Source organism: Lathamus discolor, chromosome 4 (genome assembly GCF_037157495.1).
Source record: "Lathamus discolor isolate bLatDis1 chromosome 4, bLatDis1.hap1, whole genome shotgun sequence".
Classification (NCBI taxonomy): Eukaryota; Metazoa; Chordata; class Aves; order Psittaciformes; family Psittacidae; genus Lathamus; species Lathamus discolor.
Genome location: NC_088887.1, coordinates 7,143,976 through 7,164,441, shown reverse-complemented (window position 1 = coordinate 7,164,441; position 20,466 = coordinate 7,143,976). Strand labels below are relative to the sequence as shown.

Here is a 20,466-nt window from a genome sequence, read left to right as displayed (position 1 = left end):
CCTGGGAACATACAGCTAGAGCTCTGCACTGCTCTATATTCTCTGTGTACCCCAGAATTATGCATCACCTTATTCCGCTGTATAAAATCACCTAATCCCAAAGAAACCCAGACTGATAATCAAGTACCTAAGTAACATTCTCCTGGACACAGAAGATGCCATTATGAAAGATTATGCTTTCTTTAATTAAAATGTAGTATTATGATAGGTGAGCTTTTATTTTGTTCCTTCAGTGACAGGCAGTAACTACAGTTCAGTGATGAGAGTTGTCCAGAGCTCACTGTGGTTCAGACTATCAAGAAGCTGTGTGCAGGACTACCGGTGGTCTCTGAGCAGCCACAGTAACCTACTCCCAGCCTGGTTGCCCAGGCTTGAAAGGGCAGTTCTGGCCTAAGAGGTGGCAGGGAGGGCTGGTTAACTGCACCCAGCACTGCCCAGGAGCACCAGCCCCAACATCAGTGGCACCGTGCTGCAAGCACCCTGGGTAAAGGTGGCATTCCTGCTGTAGCAACCTGCTCTGGCACAGTAAAGGGAGGGGAAAGAGGACAGGAGCCATCCGAATGACTTCAAGGATGTGCTGATGCCCTCACCCCTGGCTAACTGCAACAGGTTCAGTGATGTGTGGGACATAAAACAGGGCTGTTGGTGCAGTTTCCGTGAGACCCCAGCAGTACCCAAGGGCAGCGAGGTCCAGGCTGAAAGATGGTGGGGGCAGGCCTTGAAGCTCATACAAAAGTGTGGTGTGGCCACATGCATGTGAAGGAAACCATATCCAGAAGCACAAGTGAAACAGGCTCAAAGTGTTTGTTCTCCCATCTTAAGCCGGAACACAGCCCCAGCACCACACCTCAGTCTCAAATACATGCTGTTACCAGCACTGCTAAACTCAATTCGTGTTGCTGTCACTGCTAGCCCCAAGACCCTTTTCCCTCAGTTTAACAAGCACAGATAATCTGTATTTAACATCTCCCCTACAACCATGCCCTCACAGTTCAAAATGTACTGTGCTGCCCCTGCCTCGGCTGTTCTGCCATCTCAGAGGTGGTGGTGGTAGCTGTAACAATCTCAGTTTGTGTGATCCTCATAATCCATAATTAGCTTTTCTACACTGCAAGAGGGTATTATTATTATTATTATTATTATACAAAAGCTCTTTCTGTCGCCCTTGAGTTGGCAGAACAACTTTACCTCCATTTCCTGATGCAACAGGGAGCCTGGGATGGTGGTACCCACCGCCCCTGCGTACCCAGGGCAGCACAGCTCGGGGAGAGCGGGAGATACCTTGAGGAACTGTGGAAAGAGAAGAGCACAGAAAAGGGAAGAGATGGGGGCAGGTAGAGCAGAGCCTACTGATCTTATGGCTGTGGAGCATCCAAAAATCCCTTGTCCCAACCACAGCACTGTGCTTGGAAAGGTGGTGGATGCCCAGGGAAGGCGCTGCAGGAGCCGTAACACAACAATTATACAAAGCTGAGTGTTGACAGCACTTTTGCTTGTAAAAACCAGCAAACATCAGCTTATTTGCCAAATCACAAGATGAGTATTTAATGAGGAACTACAAGGAAGCTTTGGGCAGGCATTGCTGCTGCAGCTACCATTCCCAGACAGGCCAGTTCTTCAGCCCGTACAGTGAGATGAGGAACAAATCCTTCCCCAGAGGGTGCTCAGGAACTGGAACAGGCTGCCCAGGGCAGTGCTGGAGTCACCGTCCTTGGAAGCGTTCACACACAGTGTAAACGAGGGCCCTCAGTGCCATGGGTTAGTGGTGGCCTTGGCAGTATTGGGGTAAAGGTTGGACTGGATGAGCTTAAAGGTCTTTTCCAACCTGGTTGATTCTGTGATCCTCTGATTCTCCCTTCCCTGAGGGCAGTCACCTGGCGGAGGACAGAAGGACTAACGGCACAAGCTGCTGGTCAGGGGGGCTGCACAGCAGAGCTTGGCACGGAGCTGCCTGAGCGCTCATCCAGGCACCCACCAAGCAGAGCCATGAAGGCAGTGCTGCAGCCGCGGAGCCAGGCTGGGCCTGAAGAGCTGAAGTACAAGCACAGACCAACAGACAGGGCAAAAGTGGAGGCACAAAAGCAGAAGGGAGACAATTCCATCCCTTCCTCCTGTCTCTGAGGCTAGAGCTGCCTTTCCTTGTGTTTATTTAAAGTTACTGCATGTTTTCCTGCTTGTTCTGTGCTGTTCTCCACCCTCCCCCTCTCCCTCACTACTACCACCTTCCCCTTTCTATACTGTGCTCATCCCTGCTTAGCTCAGTGAGCCCATATGTTGCTCTTCTACCTCCTACATTGAGCCTCCCAACTGCTGTTCAACCTGAGTTTTTTCTGACATCCCTATTTATTGAAGATACCAGCTTTCCAGCTAGAAACAAAACCAAGCTTGGAACAAGGTCTGAGATTATAAACTATGGAAGACACATAGAGAAGGAATTAAAATGCACCCCCAAAACTGGACAAATTTTGGGGCACACAAGCCCTTCTTCAGTCTGGCACAGAAATGATAGTCCTACTATTCCATGACCTTGTCCCATGTCCTTGATTTCTGCACACTGCAAAATACACCAAGAGCAGAACATACTTGTAGAAGAGGAAAAGCTGCTCATCCTTCTCCACACCTAAACACAGGGTAAGGCGAGTCCTGCAAGGCCAAGAGTCCATCCTGCAGCTGACTGAGCAGGGGTGTGAAGGCAGCACAGTGAACAAAGAGCACTTCAGGTTACACTCACAAACAGCAGGCTCCAACCCTGGATCCTCCACGTCTTGCTCTCCCCTCACCTCAGTACCTGTTTGCTCACCAGTTCTGAGCATCTGCCAAGACCAGTGTGTGTTCAAACTAGTGCCACCCTTCTCCCCACCTCTCTGCCTCAAGGGAACTGAGGGAGGCAGCATTTGCTAATTCTAGTAAGAAACCACACAGGAGTCTCTGGCCAGACTTGTCCACTCCATATGAAAGCATTCAGTGGGCTCTGGAGTGCTTTACAGCTGCAAGGTGTGACTGGTGTACGGACAGCAGAGAAACCAGGCAGTTAGAAGATTAAAAGCTAGTGAAGCTCCAACAGGAGGCAGGAGGCAGATGCGTAACTGCTGAGCCTCATGCAGCAGCAAGGCAGCATCTCCGCTTCAAGCACCTGTAATCACCCCAGAACAGCCTCCCACCTTGTCAAGCTCCCACCTTAGATGAGATCTACACATCTCCCTCCAGCTCCCAGGGGAGCAAGACAAGCCTTGACACCAGTGGAGGCTTCCCTTTGGTTTAGCACTTCTTGGGAGCTGGTGCTGAACCTGCCAGTGCTGGCAGGCACTTTGTGGGAAGAAAGGAAGCTGTGGGCAAGCCTGACTAGCCAAGAACATACGGCAAGGCTGCAGGGTGGCTGAATGCGAAGTGTGAACTACCCTAAGCTTGATGCTCCTCTGCTGGTGCTACTCAGACAAAAGCAAGCGTCATCTCCTTCCCTGCAGCCCATGTTGACACTGTTAAGGAAGAGAAGGTTATGCTTCACAACAAGCCAGAGAAATATGCTGCTATTTCCAACAAGAATCATTCACGACTCCATCCACATGGCAAACCTCCCACGTCAAGCCCAAAGCACTGTAATACAAGGCAGCACACAGGGACCACCACCTGCTCTTTCTGGCATGCCCTGCCTGAAACACAGCTCCATCTCTGGGAAGGTTAATAGCTGGCAGCCTCTTGTGTCATTCCTCCTCCAGCCTCTCCTCACCCTGCTGAAGGGGCCTCAGGGAGAAACAAGTGTCTGCTCTTTACTCTATTTAGCCTCACAAAGGCAGTCTGTAACCAAGCAGGTCATCTGCACCTACGCTCAGCTTTGTGAGGGTCCTAGGGATGACAGCAGCTGTGTGACACCACTGGTACCCCTCTGCCCCAAGTGCTCTCGTTGCTGCTGCTGAAAGCTGGAACGAGAAGAATTCAGCTCATTCTGCAGAGCAGGGAACCAGGAACATTCATTTTATTGACCATCTTGGCAAACTCGGACTTAGGAAAAGTAAAATAAACACCAACTGGTGCAAAACCTTACCAGGAGATGCAGACTCCTCCAAGTAGAAAATTACCACAGCCTTCTGCTTTGGTAAGCACAAGTGAAATGGAGCCTTTGCATCACCAGGTACATGCACATACTCCAAAGGAAAAATGCTCAGACAGTGACAAGAATAAGGACAGCAGGCCTCAAAGAATACTTTTTTAATTCAAAATTAGCAAAACAGGTCACATTTTAGGTGCAAGGCCTGAAATAATTCACACCTTATTCTTGTTTCTTAAATAACTAAGAACTGAGGAAGAACGCAGATGCCATTTAAAAACTTATTCCAGATGCAGAAGAGTTGGAAAGCAGAGAAGTTTGGTCCAGATCTTTAGCCAAAGAGCTCAACCCCAACTGCCCCAAAACCTCCTCCACATTCCCAGCCCAAACAGGATCCTGCTTTGCCAAGTTTACCTGAAGCCAGTCTGTGAAAGGAAAAAATCTGAGGCTGCTGGATGGCCTCTCTCTTCCACCTTGCTCCTTTAGCAAGCCAGCAGGAACCAAGGAGGTGCCCAGTGCACAAGGCTGCAGCCTCATCACACTCTCTCTCTTAGGGCCCCTTGAGGGCAGCATTTCTGGTGTTGCGAAGGACACCATCACACTGACAAGTGCCTGTGTGGAAGCCACCAGAGAGAACTGATGCTGTTCAACACAAGTAACAGAGGGGCTGCAAGAGCAAAGTGGGAGGTTCTGCCTCTGGCAGAGCACTGGGGGGCAACCCTAGTCCATCATCTCCCTGCAACACTGCAGGGGTTTGTTACCATGGCTCCCCACCAGCTACAGGAGCAGTGTGCCACTGCCACCTCAGTTTGAAGTCCTTTGCTTCCTTGGCAGCTGCAGGAGAGGAACCAAACACTCTTCCCATGATGCCAAAGGAACTATCAGAGGTCAGCAGCCTGCAGGGCACAGGCACCAGCTGCCAATGCAGGAGGAGCTGCACTGCACTTCTCAAGCCTGCTCACCAGAGAGGAAGCAGAGCACATCAGCAGGGAGGAAGGGAAGCCAAGGTCTCAAACACACCTCCTCTTTCCTCCCTCTTCACTGGCTCCAGCACCTGCTGCACCTACAAGCCAAAGGCTGCGCACTGGCCTCAGCGCTGGGTCATGCCTGCCCCAGAGGATGTGGTGAGAAAGGAGAAAATGGCATCTTCTCTCCCAGTCCCACCTCAGTTACTGCAGCACCTTCATGCTTGCTGTGTGATCCGGCTCCCCTGCTCCCACAGGGCTGTTGGCCACAGGAGCAGGCTCATTCCCCACAGATGCCAGTGGCCCAATGGCTTTGGCTGAGCAGTTTGGGACGCCCCTGCGCCCCCATCCCCTGGCACTCAGAACACCGGGATCTTGTCCCTGCGCACCACATCCAGGTCATCATCCAGGGTCAGCAGGACCTGAGGAGGAAAGTATGAGGCAGCTTCAGGTCTCACCAGCCAGCCCACAGCTGGGGAGAGTGACCAGCTCCTGACAGCATGTCATCACAGGGGGGTTCCACCTGGGCCATGTCTCCAGCATGTACAGGTGTCACGACTGCAACCCATGGAGATAAGTCAGATTCATTTTGCTTCTGTAATGCTCCTAGCAAGTCACTCTGGCAGCACAGCTGACAGGTAGCTCTGCCTACAGTGCTGCCAGAACCTAAGCAGGTAATCATGCCTCAACTATGATGGAGACACTGCTTGTAAACTCGTCCTAGCCTCTGGAGAGCCATCCAGGAGGCAGCAGGGTGGGAACTGCTTGACCACAGCTCAGGAATTGCAAGTGGCCAGGCTTCACAGTTTGCACCTTGTGCAGCTAGGGTTAAGGTCCCCCTTTTTACTTCCCCAAAACAACATGCTCTAACCCCATCACAGGGGATGCTTCCACCTTTGCCACCACACAGACCATCAGGCCTGAAAAGAGGTTCCAAGTAAAGGAGCATAGGAGACAATTACAGAAGTGATGGAAAGCTGAGGAGTGAGGTGAGCTCTACACCAATGACTCTACTGCCCGGGTCAAAGGGGGTAGGGTCCCTTCATGGGAGGTCCTCACAAACCTATGAGAGGGTTGATCACACCAGCAGCCCCTCAGATTCCCCACAATAGCTGTGCGACCCACAGCCCAGAGGGAATTTGATGTCAGGAAGCACAGGGAGCATCAAGCCAACTGACAAAGCCTGATCCCTGATCCTACTGTGAAGGGTGTCAGGAGGCAGAGCCAAGCAGAGAAGCTGAGCACTTCTGTGGGGTCCTGAGGCAGCCACAGCTCCATGTACACACAGGGACATGAAGGAAGAGGAGAGGGTGAGACCATAGAGCAGAGTGAGAGGTTCAGCAGGACTCACCAGAAAGGAGAAGAACAAGGCAGCTGCAGAGAGGAAGTGCCAGACGTCATGGTCATCGAAGAAGCCCAGCAGGATGCACGGCCGGTTCTTTTCCCGGGACTCTGCTGGAGTCTCCTAGGGGAGCAGGCAAGGGGTCACTACCCAATAGCCACTCACACAGAGACCTTTCTGGCTGTGTTGGACCCTCTGGAGAACCCCATGCAGAAGCCAGGAAAAAGGACTGTGCTGGCTGGACATGTGGTGAGAGAAGGGCAGGAATGCAATGTCATATTGAGACCTGGCGATGAATCTGGGGCCACAGCCCACGGCTGGGGGTCCCTCTGGTCTCCACATCTGAGGCCCTGCATAGCGTAAGCTGCACAGTCTCCAAACAGCTTCTCATGCTCCCATCCCAGCCTGCTGAAGGAGTTGAACCCTTTCAGCTCTCTAGGAGCAGCCCAAGACTCTTCCCCAGAGTATCTTTTGTGTAAAACGAACAACAGGAAGGAAGGATGATGAGACAGAAATGGACAGAAGGTCAGTGAAAGGGAAACTTTACCTCCCAGCTGCTGAGGGTCTGGAAGAAGAAGTACAGGGCAGCTGCCCACACCACTGCTGTGGCCACAATGCAGAACATGGGGATGGGCAGGAGCTTCTCAGAGCTGCGGAGCTGCAGATAGGTAAGTAGCCTCACATCATGTCCTGAGCCCTTCCCAGGGTCTGGAGCCATGCATAGGACTGACATGCCAGTCAGGACCAGCTGCAGCTACAAAAGGCTCCCCATCCCAGGGAAATACTGCCCAGCCACCCCAAGATGGCTACACAGCATCCCTCCCCAACACTAACACCTTGTCGCACCCTTAGCCCCACAAAGACCCTTCCACATCCCTCAGCAGCACCATAGGAACACAAATTGCAGCCAGAAAAAGATGCCCATCCTTTCCCCTTTGAGACAGGCACCCCAGGGACAGGACAGCTACGGCTGCCTCCCTTTACCTTCATGATGATGTAGAAAGCCAGATATAGCAAGAGGTTACAGATAAAGATCCCCAATATGTAGGAGGCGAAGTCTCTGGGCCTATACACCAGCCCAAAGATGGCACTAAGAGAGAGGGAAGAAGGGATGTTAGACAGCCCTTTCACTGGGGCCAGGGTACATCCCCAAACTGACAGCCACCCACTGCCCACCAACCACAGGACACACCACCACTGCCACAGCCTCCCAGTGCCCTGGAGGAAATGCACTGTTTGCCTCCGCTCCTTGCCAAGCAAACTTGGCCATGGTCAATGCCTGAGAGCAACCAGAGACCCCAGAGGACAGGCAAGGGCCTTGGGTTGCTTCCAACCCACAGCCAAACACATCTCACCCAATAGGAGTTGGCTCCAGACCTGTAGGTTTAGCAGAAAGCATGTCCCCGAGAAGCACCTTTTAGTGAAAAGCAAAAGCTTTTCACAATGATTTTAGGTCTCATCCAAAAGCTAACTCCTCCCTTCCACACAGATACTGCTGAGCCAGGCTCTGTGACTGTGACTCGCAAGTGTCTGTCAAGTCTCCTGCACCTTGGCTGTGCCAGAGACCTTCCAGCTACACAGAAAGCATATGTACAGCACAGTGCAACACCATAGTACCAGACCAGCCCTACACAAGCTCAACCAGATGCAAGCCACCAGCTGAAATGCTCAGGGATGCCTCACATAGCTCTGTAGTGCTGCACTGCATCCTGTGATAGGCTGAGAACATTGGGGCTGTTCAGCCTGGAGAAGAGAAGCTGCATGGAGACCTCAGAGCAGCTTCCAGTGTCTGAAGGGGGCTACAATGATGCTGGAGAGGGACTCTTCATCAGGGACTGTAGTGACAGGACAAGGGGTAGTGGGTTCAAGCTGAAACAGGGGAAGTTCAGGTTGGATATAAGGAAGAATTTCTTTACTGTGAGGGTGGTGAGGTACTGGCACAAGTTGCCCAGAGAAATAGTGAATGCTCCATGCCTGTCAGTGTTCAAGGCCAGGCTTGACAGGACCTTGAGCAACCTGGTCTTGTGGGAGGCATCCCTGCCAGTGGCAGGGGGTTGGAACTGGATGATCTTAAGGTCCTTTCCAACCCAATGTAGTCTATGATTCTATTCTATTACCCTATGGATCTGCCATCCATCAGCACTCATCGATCAAGCTTCTTGCCAAAACACAGAGGGACTCCAGCACAGGATTATTGCACAGACACTGTTGCATTTCCCCACCAATTCAGGCCACCTGCATATCACTATGGAATCCTGCTGCCCCCATGTACGCAAGACACCAGCACCCCACTACTTACAAGGACCAGTTGACCAGGTTTCCAACAATGAGCAGCACCATCCTGTCCTGGGAGAGAAGACACTGGTGATCATATGAAAGCAGAAGGAAATGCACGAAGAGGTTTCTGCCTCAGGAATTCATTATATCATTATGTGAGGATTTGGAGTCTGCCTCCTGCAAACATATGTGCACCTGGCTCTGAAGTTTGTGCTGCAGGAGCTTTTCCCAGATGGAAACTGCTCTGGCCTTTGCAAATCTGAAGAAAGCATTGCAAGGAGGAGACTAAACATCTAAAGAAGCACAAGCCTAGCACTTAAGAATCAGTCCCAGGAGGTTCTGCAAAGCCTTTGACTGTTTCCACTATTTTTCTAGCAAGATTCCTTCCCTCCCTCCATTTTACAGAAAAATTATTGCACAGAGGGAGGACATGCTTGAAAGAGACAGCAAGGGAAGCTTTGGAATACCATCCTGCACATACCCACAGGGCCTGTTTTCATTCATCTCATCATTAGCTAGGGAAAACCTGGAATTGCAGCAGGCAAACACATTACATCTGTGGGGCATGTGCATTTATGCTTACAGCTGCTTTCATTAAGGTCCTTTCCAACCCTTACTATTCTATGACTCTATGATGTAACACTTTCAGGCCAGCCAGCCTTACTTTATGGCTGAGTGTACCAAGTTTGCTTGCAAAACTTGGGCTGACACTTATTCAGAGATAGAAGAGTAAATAAATTTTAAAACATATAAACAGGATGCTCATGGATAAAGCTTCATTTGGCTTCAAGCCCTCATTAGCACTCTATGCCAAGAAGAAAGTCATCAGTGGGACACAAGGTAGCAGCTCCCATTTCTTACCTTTTTTTGCTGTCTGCCCTTGAGGTGCTGTAGAAATAGCAATAGCTATTGCTTAAGCTACTGAACAAAAGAGTCACTGCACTCCCCAAAGAGGCTGCACTGCACAGAGCCTCATAGCCATCCCTTTGAACGTTGGGGAAAGCAAGGAAGGGAAGCAGGGAGCATCATTTCTCAAACAGCCACATCTCTTTCCTCTGCACATTGCCTAGAAAGTGAGCAATTGCTGAGAAAGATGCCAAGGTGAGTAATCACCTACCATATACATTGGTCGACTGCACCGCTGGATACAGTCTGTGTACAGTACCATCACTGCCCGTCGAAACATCCCCAAGTCTGTCAAAGAAGAGGATAAAAAGCCAGAACAGCCAGCAGAGTGAGCTCTGAAATGCCTATGGGGGAAGACACAGACACCCACTAGCTGACAACAGAGAACCCAGCCTGTGGGTGGTCAAGGTGTCAGCAGATTCATTTCTTGCCCTTTGGGAGCAGAAGGGAAGCCACCACAGGATGTGGATGGCATGTGGCCAGAACAACAGGTAAAGCTTTGCAATTTCATCTCTGGAAGAGAGAAGTGTGTTCAGGAAGGGGGAAAAAAAATCACCTTCCGTGGAACAAGCTGCCAGAGCAGGGAAACATCAGGAACAGATCCCACAGCCCTGAGAGGGTCCTAGAGGGCCAGAGCACACTCAAGACACTCCTGCTCTGAAAAATCACTGAAGAAGCTTCACTGGAGAACCATCAGTGGCAATGGGATTGATGGGAATGCATACACACACACCAGCCACAAACATGGGAGCTTGAAAAGGCTCCTGCACGAAGATCAGAGCTCTCCTGTCACCACCTCCTATCACCACCCTCCTGCCAAGGAACAGGACTGGCAGTGCTGCTGGCAAACTGACTTCGCTTCTCAAGAGCCCACCCCAGGTGGCACACGAGCTCGCCTCCACACACACATCCACTCATATCCGGCTGCTACACCCCTGCTCAATCAATTCAACAGAGAAAAAATGAGAGCTGCTGACAGTTACCTGATTCAGAGCCATCTGAGGCAGACAGGAGCAGAAAAGGAAGGAGAAATACGTTTGCAAGCAGAGCACAAGAGCCAGCTTCCCCACCAAACCCTCTTCCCTCTCATCCCATGATAGGGTTTTATGTAGCTCACTGCTCTGAGCACAGTGCTAGGGAAAGCTGTAGCTGAAGGGCAGGCACCCTCAGAGCCCAGCTTTTCTGCCACCGCAGTGCAAACAGGTCCTGCTGACTCCCATGGGTCTGGGAAGCAGCAGCAGAGCACTTCAGAAGATGCCAGAAGAGCATCAGATGGATAAGAGGACAGGATAACCCAGAATACAAGCACAGGACATGGGACTGTGCTCACAGACATGCTGCATAGGCAACTCATGCAGCTGAGGGCAAGGAGGCACCTGCACACCCAAGAGCAAGCTGGTTCAATCATAGCACTTACCGATCTTGAAGCGACCCATGTAGTAGATCTGTGTGCTGAGAGCCAGCGAGGCCAGAACATGGATTATTGAGAAAATGACCCAAAACCAGATGTCATTTTTCCCAAACACCTGAAAGCAAAGACATATTAAAAGCAAACAGAGCTCAGTTATCAGCAGGCTAATCCTTTCCTGTCCTATACCATTGTGGGGCATTGGACAACCTCACTGAATGTGGAAGAGAAACCCCTAACCTTCCAACCTGAAAACAGATCTATAAATGCAAAACAAAGTTCAGAGAAGCAAGAGGAGCTCAGTATTCTGGAGAGACCATTCTTTCTAAACACCCCTTCAGTGAAAACCAGCAGCTCGGAAGGACAGCAGCTGGCCCAGGGAGCAGAAATGGAGGGACCCTCAGGCCAGGGAAGTTCTTTCTGCTGAGCTGGAAAGGAGCTGGATTTCTACAAAGGCTGTCAAGGGAACCAAACATTAACAAGTGCACTGCAGTAGACCAAAAGGCACAAAACTGCTCTGCAGGCAATTGCTCCGCACTTTCGCTTTAAGATCTGGAAGTGACTTACAAATGCATGTTAATGCTATATTAAAACCTTAGTTTTTCATTACACATTAAGGAGTCCAGAAACTCAGGTCTGCCATCAGGCTCTCACCACACACTGCCCTCCCCTGGAGCACAGCACTCGCCTGAACTTTTTCTTTGGTGGGGGAATCAAGCAGAAAGGCCACTTCTCTATCTATGAATAGAGCAAGGGAAACATACGGCTTGTAAGCTACACTAAACAGCTTAAAAGCATCCCACAAGAAAAGATAACAGCATCCCATAATAAAACCCCAGTGTTTTGAACCTGGATGTGCAGATCTACCAGAGCTATAAAGAGATTCTTAGAAGGTCCCAAGTTCACCAGGTGCTCCTGCATGACTTATTGGACAGTCTCCTATTCAAAGGCCTATGCAGAGTCAATTGATACTCTGTTTTACATGTGGTAGTAAGGGGCTGACAGCCCACTGGGATCTAGCTGCTACTTCAGAGCAGCTGAATGGAAGTTAAGTCCTTAAAAAGAAGGGAAGCAGAGACCTCCAAGGTAAAGCACAGGTTGGGGATTCAGGTAAGCCCAGCTCAGTAATTGCAATGCTATGAGCAAATGGGCAAAGCCCTGTAACAAGTCCGACTACTGGTGCACAAGAGCAATTCTGGCGACTCCTTTTGCTCCAGTGGCCTTCTCCAGGCAGGTCCAGGACACAAACTTGCTTGGGAGCCCCCAGGCTGTTATTGTAGCCCTGTACTTCCCCAAAGATAGGAAGGCCAACTGCAGGGGCTGTGCCCAGCAACACAGGGTTTTCCAAAGGGCAGAAAGAGGCACAAGCAGTTTGGCAGAGCTTCTCCTCGAAGCTCAGCCAGCCTCACCCCCTCCTCCAAGTTGAGCCACCGCACAGGAGAGCGGCTGCATGCTTGGACGCACACACCCTGAATGCACAAATTTTTCCTCTTAAGAAGGAGGGCACGTGGTGGTCAAAGCCCAAAAAGGAGCCCAACTAGAGAAAACTGCTCTGCTCTTCCCCTCCCTGCAAGCCCAGGGGAAGGAAGAAGGAAAACCTGGAGTACCAGAAATTCAAACACTAGCAGCTGCTTAACACACTCTTATCATACTCTGCTGCTCTCCCCAGTCATTTGCCCACTTAAGCACATCATCTCCTTCCCAGAGAAGCAGATAGATAAGAGGGACCCATACCACTCCAAGGACGGCCAGACAGATCACCACAGCAAATGAGGCATAGGCAGAGTAGGCACTGGCATTGATGTCTGGGTGGCGAGTCTGGTAGAGCTTCAGCATGCACAGTCCTGCGATCATGTACATGAAGGAGGTGTCTATGGAAAGAGCGCAACAGGAACAGTGAAAACAGGTACTGCCAGTAGTACATTTTCCTGCGTTCAGATGGAGTTTCCTGTGTTTTAATTTGTACCCACTGCATCTTGTTCTGCCACTGGGCACTACTAAGAAGAATCTGGCTCACTCATCTTCATTCTCATTGGGTATTTAATGCACATAGACAAAAACCAGCCTCACTCTTCTCTTCCTCAGGAAGCCAAAGGAGCCCACAGAGGAAATGTTCCACAGAGATGGCAAACAGAGGCTTCCTAGGCTTGAGCACTTTGCCACTCAGGCGATGGGCTTACTATGTTCAAACACAGAGATGCAAAAGGGAGATCTTGCCAGCAGTGCACCACCAGAGTCCCAAGGTCTGGAGAGGAGGCTAAAATGTGTTAGTCTCCAGCATCCAAAGCCTCACTGCCTCCTGACCGAGCCCTGGAACAGGCAGACTCCAGTGAGGTTTGCACAGGTAGAGGGATGTGAAAAATGAGCAACTCAGCAGAAGACAAAGCATGCTAAATCCTACCTCCAGCTCAAAAGCAGAAAGGAAACTTAGCTTACCAAACTGGAAATTGGAGTAATTAGGGCAGACGTGATAACAGGCACTGAGCACCCCTTCCATCATCAGAGCGATGCCCATAGCATAGAAGAGACCAAAATGCTTTGGGATCCCATAGTCCTGGAAGAGAGCAGAGCTGTATAGCAAGTACCCTCACTGTTCTGATGTCAAGCAAGCTTCCACTCTCCATCACTCCATCCCTCCTAAACCCTACACACATCCTTCAGTCACCAGTGCAGCACAGTGACCTCTACTCATCTCCTTGCCTTTGCAAGCCCAGGCTGGATCACTAAGGCAGCATGGACACACTGTAAGCAGCCAAGTACTGGGGTGTGCAAGAACATAAGCATCCCACTGAGACCCTTTTCCAGCACTGGAAGAAAGAGGAGGATTCAATTCTCCAGCAAGGAAGGCAAAGGGAAACCCACTGTGTATCACTCTGGTTTGCAAGCTCTCCCTATCTTTTCTCCCTCCACTCAGCCTCATGCAGCCATGCTTCCTACCAGTGTATAGACATCTTTCATCTCCATGGCGCGACGGTGGAGAATGTCCCTGCGCAACACAATGAGGAGGAAGAGAAAGCCCAGCAGCATGTGGCCCACATTGCTGAGGATGTTGTTGAAGGCACTGCAGGGAAAAAGAAGGTTTAAGACAAAGGCAGCACAGCAGCAGGAAGCTGAACTCTGGGCCCTGATAAGCTGAATCCATTTTGCTCCCCACCTCCCATCCCCACCTCAGCAGCTACCAAATGCCTGCCAGTTTTACATCCTGGATTGCAACTTTAGGTTGAATAGTTCACTTGCAGAGTGTTAAACACACTGCAGCAAAACCCCAACTCTGAGCTTTCTTGGCACTCCCACATTAGTCCAGAGGAACACTGTACTGTAAGGCCTGATCTGAACTTCTTTGCTGCTCTTTGGATACAAATTAAAGTGTCCAGAAGAGCATGGGAGCACCTCTCTCCTATGCTATAGTTTTGCTAGGAGAAACCACATGCCATCTGATCCTGGAGGCATGCGTCTCACTGCAACATAAAGCCACTGCTGAGCAAAAGAGAAAGCTCAGAGTCCTAAACTCTCAGTGGTCTTAACACTTACTATGAGCCTTGGCAAGGATAAAATCCTGACCTGGGCTCAGCACAAAATCTCAGGAGGCACAAGACAATAATGCAGTGACCGCAGGGCTCACTCACCTCAGCACCCCAAGGGGATGAGCACACAGAAAGTTGTAGTAGCAGATGTCCTGATTGCCTGTCACATTCACTACCTGGACAAAGAGGAGGTGGGAGACCCAGTATTAGCAAATCCTCCTTGTTCTGTGGGGTTTGCTTCATGCAAACACAGCATGCAACACAAGATGTACCAGGACACAACCTAGCTCTAACACTGGTGCAATGGGGTATTGACATCTGCAGTGAAGCTTTTCATGGGTGGACTACATTACAGAGGGGTTGGACTACATGACCTTTGAAGGTCTCTTCCAATCCAAACTATTCTGTGATTCATAGAATCATAGAATGGTTTATGTTGGAAAGGACCTTAAGATCCTCCAGTTCCAACCCCCTGCCATGGGCAGGGACACTTCACACTAGACCATGTCACCCAAGGCTCTGTCCAGCCTGGCCTTGAACACTGCCAGGGATGGAGCATTTACCACTTCTCTGGGCACCCTGTACCAGCCAGTGCCTCACCACCCTCACAGTAAAGAACTTCTTCCTTTTATCTAACCTGAACTTCCCATGTTCTGTTTAAACCTATCACCCTTGTCCTATCGCTGCAGTCCCTGATGAAGAGTCTCTCTCCAGCATCCTTGTCGGCCCCCTTCAGATACTGGAAGCTGCTCCGAGGTCTCCACACAGCTTCTCTTCTCCAGGCTGAACAGCCCCAAGTTTCTCAGCCTGTCTTCATACAATAAGATCTTGCCACAGGCCACAAACCTGACAATGGTCTTCAGAGGAAACACATTTTGTGCCCTCAACCCCACCACTAAAATAGATCTGCTTGCAGGTACCTGAATAACAGGAGGACAGCAAGCCTGGGGAGAAAAGAAATCACTCACATCATAGCAAACCCTACTTGCTTTCGGTTGTCTTTTAGAGATAACAGCAGATTCCTCCTGCCTTTAAAATGAAACAGGACCCAAATGAGACATCAGATGAGCAGGAAAGCCAGCTACACTCCCACTTCCCAAGCAAAAATAGCAGAACTGCAAGCTTGGCAAGCCATGCTACACTCGACACAGAGCAGAGAGAGCAGCTAAGGTAAACTGCTTCTCAGCCTAGCAGGATTCCTGGGTTTCACTGTGACTGCCATCCTTACACCATGCAACCACAGAGCAAGTTTAAGGACAACAGGATCCATACAAGGGGGACAGACAGAACCCAACTCACCGTCTGGTAAGTGATGACGAGTTGGATGACTGGCAGGGCATAAAACACTGCAATGGTGATGATGTTCCTGCAGGGAAGAGACAGTAGCAGCAGTTACACACACCAAAACAACTGGTGCACACCCAGGACAGATCCCCACAGTGCTTGTGGAGGAAGGTGTACACCTTGATGCCTAAGGGCACAGGCCCTGCAACCCTTATGCCTCTGGCTATGATCTTCTGAAGCAGGAGATTAAGCAAACGTGAGGCAAATGCTAAAGGCACAAGAAAAATGTAGCATGTGGACCACAAGCTCATGTATTTGAGAGCCAATTTCTCCCCTCCCCCAGTACGTTCCAGCACACTGGTTGTTACCACACTTTAAAGCAATTATGCAAACCAGAATCCATTGCCAGGATCACATGTGCACTGGTCCACAGATATCCTTATTTGAGGTATGTGGATCTGCAGTTACTGGTTGGAACAGGGTCAGAATGTGTAGCAGGGCGGTTCAAAGAATACCCTCATGTCTAAAGTGTTGTTCAGAAGGCCATGTGGGCAGACTTCACAACCAGAGGCTGGTTCCAGAGCTTGGGCCTTATCAGTTTGTCTTTTTCTTACCAGAAATAGATTTTGTACTTTTTGCTGACAATCCTTCGGTCCTTCCTGGACAGGTCTGACAGATAGAGGAACACCTAAAATGTTAGTGGGAAGGGAAAGACGGAAGAAAACAGAAAAGAACTAATGAAGACTACAGAAATATTGGGACAACATGCAGCTTGGTGCTATCTGGACCATTTTTTACACAGTAAGCTCATTGTATCCTTTGATCCTATGAGGAATGAGTTTTACAAAACTCTCTAACCTCCAGGAATGGTTCTGACCACACAGAGCAGTGCGAGTTGACAAAAGGAGGCATTTTGAGAGCTGCTAGCTTAAAGCCCCTCTGTATATCCACTGTACCCATACTGCTCATACCCGGTAACAACCCACTATTGCATACTATTTTTTCCCTACACTGTTGCACCTCCTTGGACTTTCTGGGACACTCTGCTTCTTCTCCCTTTCTCAATAGTTCCCAATATATTCTGATTTTCCATACTAAATTGCTCATTTCAGCAACACAGTACAGCAGGAAAACTTTCTAGACTCTGACAAACTACTAAGCAGCACATTCAGCTTTATTAAATTAGATCCACCTAAAAGAGAATCTGAAACTGAACTGACTAGCACTGGTCCTGGCCCACGTGTGTCCATGGCCACAACTGATGCACCAGCCGTACCTTAGTGCGGATGATGTTCTTATCACTTTCAATCTCTGGCATGGTGTCGAAGTCACTCTCCTCCTCCACAGAGCTGTCAGTGTCAGAGCCAGCTCGCGGCCTCCCCTCTGGGGAAGAAAACTGTCGTCCACCACTGGAGCTTGACTCATCTGGAGCAGAGTGAGGAGAAGGAAACAGGCAGGGTAAAGGCTAAATCCTTCTGTGCATAGCAAGAAGAAAGCTGCCAAGCTCCCAGCCAGCCCATTGCTCATCCTCACATGAGCAGAACAGAAGTTTCTTCTTCATTTCCCAAATGCTTTTAAAGTGTTTCCTTGGGAACTGGGGAAGGGGGACAGGATGGTGCCAAAGCCCTCTATTCCAGGACTTAAATCCTCCTGATTTTTTCCAAAACCCCATGAAGTATCAGTTCTGTGTTTCTTTGTGAAGGTCTGATATCTCTGAATGCTTGACAGACATCTGAAGTATCAGGGCTGACTTTACACCACAGTGAACAAATGCATCCTGAGCAAGGACCAAAAATTACACTGATACGAGCAGCTGCCTCATACTGCCTTGGACCAGCACCACCTCACCCTGCAACCTGGATCCCCAGGCTGTCAAATACAGGGATTATGCTCACAAGTCCACAACACTGAGCTATTCAATACCAATCCCTCCACAGGAGTGAAAACCGTTGTTAAGGACTGAGAAATACTCTGGCAAAGGAAGGCACTGCCTATCATCTCTGATCAACAGGACCACTGAGAGGTTTTCTTCCTCCTTTGCTACCAGGGAGTAGTTCACCTGTGGACAGAATGACATTATTTCTCCCCTAATGAAACCACAATAAGCTGTGATTCTGTCTTGCCTTGCAGCACACACCAACACTTATAAGGTGACTTGTCTAGCTGAGATGAACATTTCCAGTGACAGAGCCTCCTGGGCACCTCTTCCAGAGATGCGTCACCTTTCTAATATAGATGTTTTGCCCTAAAGTGCAACCTGAACTTCCAAAGCTGCTATTTACTTTTGTTTTTCCAAGTAGTTGCAAGCCGCTCCTAAAGCGGTTTGCTGGTTTACTCCCTTCTGGCTTTAAAGCACCTTGAAGTTTCTTCTGCTCCAAACAGAACCCTCCCCATGTTCTCAGTTCTGGAAGATACTGTACCAATAGCACCATAGCTGCTTCCCTCAGGGGTGCTGGCTGTGATGGGCTGTGAAGGCGTCATGATCCCAGATCCTGCCACGGAAGCAGACCCAAAAGGGACAATTAGTTTCACATCAATGCTTCAAAACATATCTTTGAGGTGAATGCTTCGAATTATATCTTTGAGGTGGATACGAACAGCATGGAGAGCTGGAGGGCTTGGGAAATGCATCATTTCTCCAAACAGGTGGCAGTCTCCCTCTAGGGGCATACTGTGCAAAAGGGAAATCTCTGCTTTGCAAACCCATCTCTTTCAGGCTCCTCACACAGGCAGCCAGTTTGACTCACAGAAGTACAAGCCTCCCTCCAGCTCCCTGTAGGGGTCATGTTATGGGGCTGTAAACCATGGCAAATTCTAGAGCAAGTCTCCCAATACTCAGAGCACCCTTCTGAATTTCTAATTCTTCTCCTTCCCCACCTCATGCATTTGTCCATTCAAGTCCAAATTACTGCTTTCCTTCAACGTATTGACTTGCACTGCTTGGGCTGTGGAGAGCTGGTCTCCATTTCAGCTTCTCTACCCTCCTGCCCCATCTCTCTGATTAGACAGTGAACAGCCCTGAGGAGCATCAGAAGTGGACAACATGGCACGGACTGAGAACAGAAGGAAGGCTCTGGCACACTGCAGCCCCCCACATGACACCCCTTCAGCCCTGAGCTGGGATTAGCAGGATGCCGTTGTAGGTTGCCACAGGAGCAAGATCCACCTTCTACTCATCACCCACTGTGCAATCCTCCCTCTCTCGTGGCAGTTTTTCCTGTTGCTTTAAAGTCACTTGGAAACCCAGATCACTAGGAAGAGGGTGAAAGAAGCATTACCCCATGTTCACAGCACCATGCTCAATTCCTACTCCTGTCCGTCCTGCCCCATAGGAATGCTCCCTCCTCATTTGAGACCAGGCTTTACCTTCTCAAGTGACCTGTCAACCTTCTCTCCCAAGTAACCAAGGAAAGATTTAAATCTGGACAAAGCAGGAATGCCAGGGGGAAGTGGTGCTCTGCCCCGTCTCTAACAGCTGCTCTGGACCCAGCTCAGCCACTAATTTCAGTCCCACCTCACAGTGTGCAAGTGAGTCAGCAAAGTAAATGTACCACACTAGGTGTGGTTCCTCCAGCTACTGCCTCTACCAGGTAGTGATGATGTGGAATGGGAGGTGTTCAGTGAGCTTAGATAAAACTTAACCGTAGAAGCTGGGCATAAGGTGGGTGCAAAGGAGCTTTTGCATATGTTGTTACAGGATATTTGAAAACAAAGGGCAGAGACAGATTGCTCAGTACCTCCGTCCACACTTTCTTGGTTGGAGAGGGGAAAGGAAAGGGGAACAATGAAGTCAACAAGATCCAGGGGTACTTTAGAGGAAGAGAAATTCCAGTGGGTGGGAAGAGGAAGAAAAAAAAGAAATCATTAAGGGAGTGGAACATCTCCCTTATGAGGAGAGGCTGAGGGAGCTGGGTCTCTTTAGCTTGGAGAAGAGGAGCCTGAGGGGTGACCTCATCAATGTTTACAAATATGTAAAGGGTAGGTGTCAGGATGATGGAGCTAGGCTTTTTTCAGTGATATCCAGTGATAGGACAAGGGGCAATGGGTGTAAACTAGAGCATAGGAAGTTCCACGTTAACATCAGGAAGAACTTCTTTACTGTAAGAGTGACAGAGCACTGGAACAGGTTGCCCAGGGGGGTTGTGGAGTCTCCTACACTGGAGATATTCAAGGCCCGCCTGGACAAATTCCTGTGTGATGTACTGTAGGTTACCCTGCTCTTGCAGGGGGGTTGGACTAGATGATCTTTTTAGGTCCCTTCCAACCCTTGGGATTCTGTGATTCTGTGAAATCAAAAACAAGAGAGAAAGCCAGCATGCCCTTGGTGATGTCGAGGACAGGGAGGATGCTAGTTACCATTTTATAGGCATCAGTCAGATACACACCCTGCAGAGACACAATAGAGAAAGAAACAGCATGTGGGTAGGACACAGTTCCTCCCCAGAGGAGATGTGGCTTTGATGCACAGTGCCAAGAATGTGAAGGTGTCAGAGTACAAGGAACAGGACAGGTCACAGGAGAGATACCTCTGGGAGGAGCTGTGAAAGAACTGTGCTCCTCTGTCCTGTCACAGGGCTGCTGCTCAGGACTCCTCCCTGCCCTGGAACCCTCCAGATCTGTGCTAAGCACAGCATTTGTGCCCTGCAGCTTCTGAAGGGACTTCCCAACCACCAGAATTTAACTTGCACCTGTCTCCAGGGCAGCTTGGAAAGCAG

At 49.8% G+C, this 20,466-nt stretch overlaps 1 protein-coding gene across 3 annotated transcripts in view; it reads right to left on the bottom strand.

The window, feature by feature from the left end:
* Positions 1 to 4,191: 4,191 nt before the first annotated feature.
* SIDT1 (SID1 transmembrane family member 1) overlaps positions 4,192 to 20,466 on the bottom strand; it is a 38,981-nt gene continuing 22,706 nt past the window's right edge. For 2 of the 3 annotated variants that reach the window (XM_065676155.1, XM_065676157.1), the window contains 15 exons: positions 18,172 to 18,243; positions 17,028 to 17,176; positions 16,366 to 16,439; positions 15,767 to 15,833; positions 14,570 to 14,643; positions 13,881 to 14,004; positions 13,380 to 13,497; positions 12,678 to 12,814; positions 10,953 to 11,061; positions 9,747 to 9,823; positions 8,652 to 8,698; positions 7,337 to 7,442; positions 6,900 to 7,010; positions 6,362 to 6,475; positions 4,192 to 5,432 (listed from right to left, as the gene is read on the bottom strand). In XM_065676155.1, the coding sequence (XP_065532227.1) occupies positions 5,370 to 5,432; positions 6,362 to 6,475; positions 6,900 to 7,010; positions 7,337 to 7,442; positions 8,652 to 8,698; positions 9,747 to 9,823; positions 10,953 to 11,061; positions 12,678 to 12,814; positions 13,380 to 13,497; positions 13,881 to 14,004; positions 14,570 to 14,643; positions 15,767 to 15,833; positions 16,366 to 16,439; positions 17,028 to 17,176; positions 18,172 to 18,243 (1,442 nt within the window). In that variant the 3' untranslated portion in view covers positions 4,192 to 5,369. Of the gene's footprint in view, positions 5,433 to 5,473; positions 5,569 to 6,361; positions 6,476 to 6,899; positions 7,011 to 7,336; positions 7,443 to 8,651; positions 8,699 to 9,746; positions 9,824 to 10,952; positions 11,062 to 12,677; positions 12,815 to 13,379; positions 13,498 to 13,880; positions 14,005 to 14,569; positions 14,644 to 15,766; positions 15,834 to 16,365; positions 16,440 to 17,027; positions 17,177 to 18,171; positions 18,244 to 20,466 lie in introns of those variants that run through there. The other variant, XM_065676156.1, reaches the window with a different exon arrangement.